The 11,702-nt window shown below is 30.8% G+C and overlaps 1 protein-coding gene across 1 annotated transcript in view; it reads right to left on the bottom strand.

The window, feature by feature from the left end:
• Positions 1-5,235: 5,235 nt before the first annotated feature.
• Positions 5,236-11,702, bottom strand: part of LOC149543242 (putative CoA ligase CCL7) — a 36,037-nt gene continuing 29,570 nt past the window's right edge. The window contains exons 4-6 of the mRNA XM_089798087.1: positions 5,978-6,045; positions 5,736-5,838; positions 5,236-5,587 (exon numbers count right to left, since the gene is read on the bottom strand). Coding sequence (XP_089654213.1) covers positions 5,474-5,587; positions 5,736-5,838; positions 5,978-6,045 — 285 coding nt within the window. The 3' untranslated portion in view covers positions 5,236-5,473. The remainder of the gene's footprint in view (positions 5,588-5,735; positions 5,839-5,977; positions 6,046-11,702) is intronic.

The raw sequence follows: 11,702 nt of genomic DNA, 5'->3' as shown, positions 1-11,702 counted from the left end.
GTACATAATCCACACTTGGATTTTACCAGAGGCCATCAAATTCCCATGGTGAAATCCTAAGATATGAAAAATTATTTGTGAAACCCTAGGTATGACAAGTTTTCTGAACCACTTCTACAAAAAGTCAAATATCGTGAGTTAGGCAATTGATCTAGACCTCAAACCAAGTGCATTGGAAAGATAATTCATCCACCTTTCTAATAAAGTAGGTTAGTCATCTTGGTGCATCTGTACAATTCTGTACACATTGCTACAACATCAATTTGGTAGGAAATCTAAGTTATTTTTATTGATTTGAATGCAAAAGTACATGATTGTACCTACCACCCAATTGAAAGGGCTTATGTAGGCTTCCTCAATGTTCATAACATTATTTTAAACCATTTTTAGCTGTTGGGAAATCAAAATACAAGATTTTGCAATTTTTGCTTAAAAGTTGCTTGACAACTTTTGAGCAATTTTTGCATTTTATGCAACTTTTGTAATTTTTTAACAAAGTATGTTCAAACCTTAACTAAATGATCCAAATAGGATCAAAATATTCCTAAAACATGAAAATATGAAATATCCTAATATTTTAAGCCATTTGACCATAGTTTACCAAGGGCTTATAATTATGTCAATCCTAGAACTAGGCCTTACAAATAGGTCCAAATGCTTAGATGTTAAAACTAACCTATCATATAGGTTCTTAGGACTTGTTAGATTCTTCATTTGATGTGGGTGCTCCTACACTAGAATCCCATCTAATACAACCACACCACATACCCCTATTCTATATTAGCGTATCTTAGTGCTTAGGTGATAAGAGGAGTAGATTGATCATTTTATTCCTACGCTCCTTATTGGCACATGGTAGCTTAGAACTACCTACCCTTAGAATCCAAAAATAGAATTACTCACAGCCCTTACCAAGTTATTCTAACTTTCAGAAAAAGAAAAATAAATCAAGAGAGCCCTAATTTCTTCATCAAAATTGACATTTACATAATATAACATACTAGTAACTATACTAAACTCATTTAAATTATCAACAATAGAACCACCTTATGTCCAAATGCCTTTCTATACAAAATATCATAGTCCTCATCTATTATAGCTGTCAATTTCTTGGATTTTCCTTCCAACGGCCACCATAAATCCTTTCGATAAATATAGTTAGTCATTTGCATTTTCCATAACTAAAAGTTCTACTCATTAAACTTCTCAACCTTTAGCTTACCCTTGTCTACCATCGCTCCCACTCAACCATGAGACCTTCTTGTGAGGGATAGCTAAATAAGCTTTGATACCACTTGCTAGGATTAAAGAGATATAAATAGTAATTACATGTAAATATAACCAATATCATAAAATAATAAAGCACATAGAAGAGAACACAAGACACAAAGGTTTAACATGGTTCACCCAATCTATGGGCTACATCCATCAAACAACAAGTCCAATATTCTTATTATCCAGTGATTACAACTTGATTACAATCTATAATCCCTTGCAACTCAATACCATTGTAAGAAGCGACAATCTCATCATGAAATCCTTAACCCTTCCATTTTATACATGCTTTTTCAACTTAAAATTTTATAGGGCTAGATAATTTTCCCAAGTTAACCTAAAAAAAACCTTGTCAAGTCAACCTTGGGAAATGGTTGATGAGTCAACTCAAAAATTCTTGACAAGATTATGAAAAGTGTACAATACTTCCCTAATCAGTCACAAAATATCAACAATGAACAATAAATTTTACCCCTCCTTTTCAAGAATATGCAAAAAATTTACCTCCATGTTGACAACATTAAGCCAAAAATTCTTGATATTAGGATTCATATTACCTCACTACACAAGTTATGGGTAATTTTTGACATATCACCTCTTTCCCAACCCTATATAACCCTCTTGGAAACTCTCCTACACTTTGGCATATTATTTGTAGGGAGATATTGTTGAATTTCTAGGTAGAGTTGAAAGATCTTAAGGAGGGCTAGGAGTATCACCGATGGAAAAATGAGCTTTCTTCCTATGATCATGTTATTAAGTAGTAATATAAGGTCTAAAGATAATGGGAGAAGTTTCTTGTAATACAAGTTGTTGTTGTTGTTTTTGTTGAAGAAGAAGAAGAGGAGGAGGATCCAATCTCTCTCTTTTATGATACCCCTATTTTGTGGAAGATGGGGAGAATGAGTAGAATGATCAAGGCCCTAAAGAGATGGGGGTAAAGGTGAAGAAGAAGATTTATTCCTCTTATTTAAATAGATTCCTCACTTTGTGGGTCATGGGGAAAAATAAATCAAGGTGTTAAGAAAATACAAATTATGGTATAAAATAAAGGTCTTCTATTATAACTTCAACACTAAGTCATCACCTTCCAAGGAAGAGGTCACCATTCCATTAGAGAAGCCATTGGTGATAATCCATATTTTCTATCAAGTGATCTATAGGTAGAAAAGCTTTCAAGAGGATGTCTAATCAAACATCTTGTCTAAATATACAAGTCACCCCTAGTCATGCTCACCTTTGAGCATGGAGATGAGAACAAAGATGAAAAGATAAAATATCCTCATTAGCTACATGAGGATAATTTTCAAACACGGGTGAGATTGCTTGAATTAAAATCTAGGCCAAGAGTAATTTTTAAGTATTTTCATGCCATGATGTAATTTATTATGTAAGTATGATATTTGGTCATTTGATACCTTATGTGGATTCACAGAAAAATACTTTTACATAGTTTTCTTATACTATCACTTTTTGCATAGAGATTACTTTGTTGTATGTCTTATTTTAAATTAATTAGTTTTTAGATTATTTCATAGGTTGGTTCTATAGGAATCTATTTTTTTAAAGAAAACTTAGTATATGATATTTGATATTATCTTTCAAGTAGATGTTTATTCTAATATGAAATCAAATAATTTTTTTACATCATTCAAATAAATGAATATGGTTAAAAAAATATTTTGGAAAACTCATCCAAATTAATAAAATGTAATCATGTATCAAAATATGATTTTACATCAATGTGCATTTGGTCTACGAGTGAAGTTGAAACGTTCTTAAAGATCTTACCATATATCAAGTCTTGTTGAGTACAAGGATTTGACACCATAAGGGATGAGGTTGAGATTGTGCCTTGGGTGAAATTAGAAAAATGGACACACCTCAAACCTTGGCACTTCGATAAAGAGGTTTTTCCTAAGCCTCATGCTCTCATATAACATAGCTTAAATGACTTTTGGATAAAAAAAATCCTCCACTTAAAAAGAAAATAAAAAATAAAAATGCTTAAACCTTGTTTTCTTGATTTTTAATTTTGGTTGAAAAGAAGACTTATATTTAGTCTTTGTTTTGTGCTAACCATACTAATAGTGGTGTAAATAATTTTTTTTAATCTTGAAATTTTATTTTATTTTAAAATCATCTCTCCACTAACTTTATCTCTTGTAAGGATGTCACAAATCTCTCGAGATCCATTGTGTAGTTTTTGGAATGCAAACTAGAATTCAACTTCTAGCAATTTGGAATAATACAACCTTACACAAATTTGCTAGAATAATTATTTGAACTACTAAAAGCATGCATATTGTGACATCCTTCTTACTTTTTCGTGTACTTTTAGAAGATTAATGTGACTAGTTTCTATGTTTCTTGAACTCATTTTCTAAATAATATTTATTTGAAGGACTATACTTCACTATAACTATTTATTTATTTTAAATTTATAAGCCTAGTAATATGAAAACATAAAATCATATTATATAAGAAAGTATTTTTTTGTCAAAGATGGGTCTAATCAACCAAATTTACAATAATGCATTCTATATAAAATTATCTTAACCCAACCTTAAAACCTATACCAACTTATATTTGTAACTTATAAACTTGAGTAATGTCATCCCACACAATTATTTTATTCCTTAATTTATTGTCTTTATGATCTCCTGTCAAGGTATTGTATCTCTCTAGAGAGGACTCATCTATTTACAAATCAATAAATACCACCTATTTATCTTTTAGTTTATCCATCTTTTTTTTCCAAGACCATCAATCTTGTGTACAAAATAATATCATATGTCTATGTACACTTTGACCTTTACTATTTCTAAAGTATTATACTAAATACTTGTTCAATGTTGCATTAAATCAAATCAAAATTATTTCTTAACCAATTTTTAAAATTGATTGCAATTACTTATTCTTAGTGGCTTCTTTATAGAAAAATAAATATATTGCCCATAAAATTAGAGCACAAACACTAATTTTGAGATGTCCAAAGTTAATAGTGTACATCTCATGACCATTACATACCAAATTAATATTTTTTTCCTTATCATTTATGTAGAATGTGATAATATGATTAGTTTTCAAAAGCCTTAGTTTAAACTTTTGAAAGAGGGATGGTAGTAATATTTTATCTTGGTTTGAAATGAATTCTTAATGCATATAATTTCTAAGAAAAATCAAATCACAATGAAAAAAAATTCAACTAGGATCACAATAGGTAAGTATTGTACATTTTTCATAAGACCTATGGTTTGAGGCAATGGTGTAGAATATTTTTTAGTTAAGGTGTTAATCACTTTTGAGATGACTCATCAAGCATTTCTCAAGGTTGACTCGTCAAGTATGTTTAGGGTTAACTGGTTAAGCCAACATAAGCCATGTAATATTAGCTCAAGGTTATAGTTTTCAAAACATAATATATAGAATCTTGCAATGCTATTGAGTTGTAAGGGAGATTGTAGATTGCAATAGGTTGAAGTTACTAGATAATAATATTGGACTCTCTATTTAGTGGGCATGGCCCAAGATTACGTAAACCACATTGAATCTTTGTGTATTATAATCCATTAATGTGTGCCTTTTTACTTTTATTATTGATTATACTTACATGTAACTCATTTTTTCTATCTAAATAATCTTGATAGTAATTAGTTCATTTTTCTGATAAAGATACAATATTACTAATTTTTTGAATGAAGATAAACACTTGATATATATTTATGTAAAGTATAATATCAAATATTATTATTTATATAATTACTTGACACACTTATATCTAAAAATATAAACATGCAGCTTAGAACTCAAATATATGAAATTTACCAAATATAGAAAATAACATGCATGTAGCCACCTATTTGAATATATTGAATATTTTCAAAAAAAAATGAGTAAAGAAAAATAAAAGCATAATGTTATTATTTTCTATGTTGGCTTTGCAACACATTAAAGATATTTACATAAATTATAATTATATTATAAACATAAGAGAGCATACATATACTTTTGAAAAGTCATCATGAACTATAATTTAGTTGACTAATGGTATCAAAAAGAGAAAAAGGTTCGTGCAAATATTTTAATCTAATCTATAATTACATAAAATATTGAGTAAGAATAGATAGATATATGGAATTATATGTTGCATAACATTTTGATTGAGGACTTGTGTCTAAATTTATATATATGGCACTTATAACTTTGATTTGATATTGTTGACGAGCTCTCGTCGAAGGATCTTTCCCGAAGTAGATCTAGGCAGCATTTTGACAAAAAATACATTGTGTAACCTTTTAAATGGTGCCACCTAACAAAAAAAATGATGACATTAGAAATATACAATAATTAATTACAAATTTAAATGCAATGAGTAAATTGTAATATTATAAACCATAATATTATATATTATATATGTTAAAAACATATTTTATTATTAAACTAATTTTAGATATTACCTGCTTAGAAACAAACTCCATCACATCGTTTTTCTTCAAACAACTTCCCCTAGAAAGGACAATGTATGCAATAGGGACCTCTCCTGATCGTGCATCAGCTTGACTACACAAATGAACTTATAATTTTAAAAAAATGTAAAATATTATCAACATCATAGTAACTTTATTTACTAATGATATATATTTGAAAATTAAGTATTTCAATCATAAATGCATGCTTAAATTTAAAATATCACATTTACCGAATAACTGCTGCATCAACAATTTCTGGATGTGTAAGCAAGAGTGCTTCCAACTCAGCTGGAGCTACCTAAAGACAAAATAGACATGAATTATGTTTTCAAATGCACATAAATAACTAATCATAATAATTTTATTAGTGATATTTATATTGATTTAAATACTTATACACTTATAAAAATCTAATAAGTATTTGCACATCTACTTTAAATTTTAATCTAGATGAAAAAAATATCTATTTTCATAAATATCTACCATAAAAAATTCTCTAGGGCACAAAGACACATAGAGTAATAATGTGTTTGTACGAAAATCTTAAAGTGTGAGTTTTAACAAACAGATAAGCTTTACTATGCCAAAAATAGATATTTCCCCTAATATCTATTCCCCAAACACTATTTGAATCAAAATAAGCTAATTTAAAATATCTAACCAAAATTGCAAAGAATTTTATTATCTAGGTCAGCAAAATCTCAAGTTTGTCCTTCTAAACTTTCATCACTCTACCAAAAATGCCTTGGAGTTGCTTCCCAATCTTTTTCTTCAACCACTTACCTTCCTTGACCCAACAAATGCAATATATTTTACATTATGAGGCTATTAGGAATAGGATATACTGAGAGGGGAGAGGGGGAGATGAATTAGTGTTCCACAAACTTTTTCCCAACTATGGATATCATTAATAAATTTTAAACTTTCATATATGATCAAACTAAAAAGTAAGCATAACCATAACACAATGCAACTCATAACATTTTTATTTGTTAACTAAGGAAACCCTAGCCAAGGGAAAACCCTGATGGGTATGGTGCCCACAAAATGATCCACTAATCAAAAGTATCGTGTGAAAGATATTGACTTTGTTGGGAGTCTATGACATCCATATAGTGTATTTGTCCTTGTTAGAAGCCTCAATCCATGCATATACAATATTACAATCTGCATACAAAAGGTATAGATACAAAGACCTTTTACATAGTGTTGATATCTTTAGTATTTGATTTGTCATCTAGGCACCTTCTTCAAAAGTTGATCATACATCCATACTACTTTGTACTCACATCAAATTCTGATCATACACTTATTACAAATAAAATTTCTTCCTTTATGCCAAATTCTTTCATCCTATTGACCTTGTTGCTTAATACCTTGCTACATCTTTTGAATTAACTTTTTCCATGTGTGGGTTAACATCTAGTATTTCATCCCAACATTGCTGAGAGAATCTTCTTGTGTGATTTTAACCATGTGCTCTATACATCCTATACTACCCACCCTTAAAATTGCATGGCCTTAAGTGCTTCTAGTGAACCACACTAAAAGAAATACTTTGGCTATTCACTATTTTGCTAAATAATACTTAGACAACTTTCTAAGTCCAAGTATCTAAAATTCACTATTTTGCTAAATAATACTTAGACAACTTTCTAAGTCCAAGTATCTAAAATTTAATAATATGTTTTGCTCTCTTCATAGTAGGTGTATGTTTCCATTAATAAAAACCCTATATCATCCTCATACATCCTCTTAGCCAAATTTCCAACAATGTCCCCCTTTGGCATTGATGGTAACATCTGGGAAAATTGGCTTAGTTATAAAAGGTCTTCAAAATTGTAGCCTTGTAAAAAATTCAAAATTGTGGATGATCTTCAAAATATATACCATCTTATATTCACACTTTGTCCTACTTATAACTCCTTACAATAAAGTATACTTAACAAGTTTTCTATCATTATTTCTCTCTCTCTCCTCCCCCCCCCCAACCCCTCTTTGACATCAATGTCAAAGGTGAGTCAAAATTTTATTACCTTCTTCTCTTCATGCTTGTTGAATATTCATAAGTTCCATGCATTCTCCAAAAGTCTTCTTAAGATGGGTAAAACCCTTTTCCCATGTGTCTTTAACTTCCTCAAACACACTAATCAATGCACATAAGCCATAAGATGCAATCTCTACTACATTAAGATCAATATATACCATTTTACCATAGGATTTTTTGGCCTCTATGCATTCCTTGAGATGCATGTGTACTTGATTAATATTCAATGTTAGGTGTTCCCTTAGTAGTGAAAACTTCTTCAAGGCTCTTTCCTTTTGTAATTCTAGTAGTCTCAACTCATCATGAGCATTGTTAATTCTTCTCTCTAAATCAATGATCTGTGCATTTGGATTTATCAATTCATCCACAATGCCTTTCAATTTGCAATCTCTACTACATTAAGATCATAACATAATAGTTAACCATATTCCATTCTTTGGCCTCCATGCATTCCATGAGATGCATGTTTACTTGATTAATCTTCAATGTCAGGTGTTCCCTTAGTAGTGAAAACTTCTTTAAGGTTCTTTCCTTTTGTAATTCCAATAGTCTCAACTCAACATGAGCATTGCTAATTCTTCTCTCCAAATCAGTAATTTGTGCATTTGGATTTGTCAATTCATCCACAATTCCCTTTAATTCTACCTCTTTGACCTTGATCTCCTTTCAAATGCCTTGAGTGTATTCAAATGATAGTGCACATTTACCATATAGGTTCTTGCCTTCTTACAAGAATCTATTTAACTCCTTTATATAAGTATCTAGGTCTAATAAATCACTGGTAATGTTATTGTATATAGTGTTGAATAATTGGGCATCATGTGTAGCTTGTGCCTTCACTATTGCAACTTCCACTAATTTAGAGAACTTCTTGTCAAATTCCCCCATCATTTTCTCATCTCTCTTCTATGCATCGGTCCATTGATTTTTAATTGAATGGTGGTATGGATCTTCTAAAACATCCTTTCAAGTGTGCCTAATGCACTCTTTCTCATTTTTCTAGATTCCTCAACAATCTTTCCTATTGAAAATATTGTCAATTGGATGTATTTTTGAATATACATGTTACCATTAAACATCTTGTGGCAAACTTGTAAAAAAGTGCTTCAAGAGGTGACCTTGAAGTACTTGTTGATGAAGTATCTGTTGCCTTTGTAGGTGTCTAAAGATCTACTATATGCCTTTACTTAGTAGTAGCCCTATGTTCCTCTAGCGGCTGAGATGGTTGAGCATCCATCTAATTTTTATTTTCTTCCTCTTCATCTTCATCTTCTTCTTCTTTCTTCTCTTCTTTTGTCACTACCTTTTTAATGAAAAAATATTGGATGTGGCTTCACCCACTATGTTTGACCAATTTTCTTGATAGTCAAAGTTTGTCTTCACAATGTTGGGTATTAAGAGTAGCACTTTAGGTGTTTCTCGTTTGTGCAAGATGATAGATTCATGCTGACTAAATTTGTTGTATTTTTCATCAAAGGTGTTGTAATCTACTATATTTCATGTGACAAAATTTCCAATGTCATAATCTTGTTATCTTGCAAAGGGATCTTCTATAGTAGTGCTAGAAAAGGGGTCTTCACTAGAGTCAATTGTTATCCTTCCTCTCACTGTGATCACAGTGTCATCTTGTATATCCATAGGTGAGGTGTCTTGTGTCCCTTCTACTACTACTGCTAGTGTAGAAGGGGTCTTTGTCATGGATTTAACAACTTCCAACTTGGTCTCATTGATCACAAGCTCATACTAACCTCCCACTATTAATATGCCTCTATTCTTGTTTCTCGAGAATCGCACAATCTTCTTCAAGATTTCTTGCATCTGATCATCATCTTGAATATAAAAAAGATTTCTAATATATTTTTCTCTAGTTTTCTTGTCCTCCTCTTTTGTTCTGGCATTATTCTCTATCAATCTATTATACAACTCTTTAGGGATAATTGCATGAATGTGCATAAAGAGTTGCTTGAAATCAATCATATATCTAATAACTGCATTTTCTAGTTGTCTCTTCTATAATGGGTCATATATATCATAATATTCATTCAGTTGTGTCAAATTTTCTTCCTGGATGATCATTTGTTTCATCCTTCCAATTGCAAGTTTCCAACTTTTTTTCTTATGGACTTTATGTGTCTCTTCTTGAGTTCCCTTTTGTGGTTTCCCTAATGGTGGAGTGATCTATCCTCTCATTTTCTTTATGGTTATTTCTTCTTTTTCATGCTTGCTATTTTCTTACCAACAAAATTCATTAATACTTTGATCTTCTTCTTTGGTCTAAGATCACTTGCCATCTCCTTGACTCTTTTAGACCTTTTAGGTGTCACTTCCTCCTTTTTCTCCTCCTTCTTTTATTTTTTAATAGGAGCTAAACTTATTGATGGAGAGATCCCTATAGATCTCCTAGTAATTGTAGGAATGCTCTTTTCACTAATTATTGTCACACCTTCTTCTACTAGTTGTACTTTTTTTTTATGGTATGGCACTGATAGGACTTGGTGTTGTACAGGTAGGTGTTGTTGGTGGTGGATAACTTGGTGAAGCTTCCATAGATAATGGTTGTACAAACAAAATAATTCTTTGACCACTAGCCCTCATTTAATGTACAATCCTTATTGCCTCTACAAACTCTTCTTGTGTCATCTGAGTGTCTTTCAATGTTTTCTTCATCATGCACTCAACCTTTTTCTTTTTTTCCTTAGTGAATTGCAATTGGTTTACATCATTCAACCTTTCTTCACAAGTGCCCCATCTTTCATTATCCTCATCAATATCTGCCTTTGATTTTTCCATAGCATACTCACCTATTTCTGCCTTTGTAACCTCATATATTAAGGGCTCCAAAAACATCACTCTTGGAACAAATGCCTCCATAGAAGTCTTGCTAGTTTCTACCATAAAACATATATTTCCTTTATACTTTTCCATAACTTTCTTGGGTATTTTTACTTTGTTCTTCATTTCAGTATGAAATGTCTTAATCACACTTGTTACATTGTTGGTTATGTGATCTTTTGATGACTTTTGGTAATAATAACTAATTGATTCCATGGTGCATTTATATGAATTCCAAATTGATATTGGCATTGTAGGGAATCTCTTCATGACATGAAAAATAGATAGGTTATCAAAGATCCAGATCTAAACTTGCATACTTATTCTTCTTTATCCTCTCAATATTGTCAAATATGTTTTGTTTTTGAATCTCATAGAGATTGACTTCTATCCTATCGATAGATATCTTATATGTTGCATTAATAAATTTTGTTGAGACTTCATTTTCCCTAGAGATGGAACTTGTCTTATATGTTAAGATCTTACTAATGAATCTTACATCATCTTTCTCAATCAAACTTAACATCATACCTCTACCATTCCATTTAATCTATGTGTTTTTCAGTACAATTTTCTTTACTTTGTTCTCATTTATAGGTATCTTGCCTTTGTTTCTTAAAAATGTCACTTAATTTATTAGGTCAATAGTTACGTCAATGATTTCATCACCAATCCAAAATTTGATATCATGGATTCTACTCAAGACAATTCTTGCCAATTCTTCATTATCAAATTCACGGTGGAATATAAATTGTGCAATCTTCAATTTCCCTAGGTATTCAAGTTCATTTTTAAAACTCATTTCTTGCCTATACATCTTATCAAATTCACTTGAAATATTAGTATCTCCTAAGTTCTCAAACACACAATGTATGTAAGACCTTACATCCTCCACAACTAACACTCTGTCTAGAATCCATGAAAATGCCCCGGCATGGTCATCTTCCAAATTTTTTATGGAATGCTTCTTAAACTTGTACCTTGATTTTTCCATTATATCATGTAATAAATCTATATCCATTCTTAATCTTAAATGACTCCTAAATGATGTGAATAAATACCTCAATATCACAAAA

Source organism: Cupressus sempervirens, chromosome 8, assembly GCF_028749045.1.
Source record: "Cupressus sempervirens isolate cs-2001-9-10 chromosome 8, ASM2874904v1, whole genome shotgun sequence".
In the NCBI taxonomy this organism is placed as follows: domain Eukaryota; kingdom Viridiplantae; phylum Streptophyta; class Pinopsida; order Cupressales; family Cupressaceae; genus Cupressus; species Cupressus sempervirens.
The sequence above is the reverse complement of the archived record's forward strand: the minus strand, read 5'-3'. Positions and strand labels throughout refer to the sequence as shown.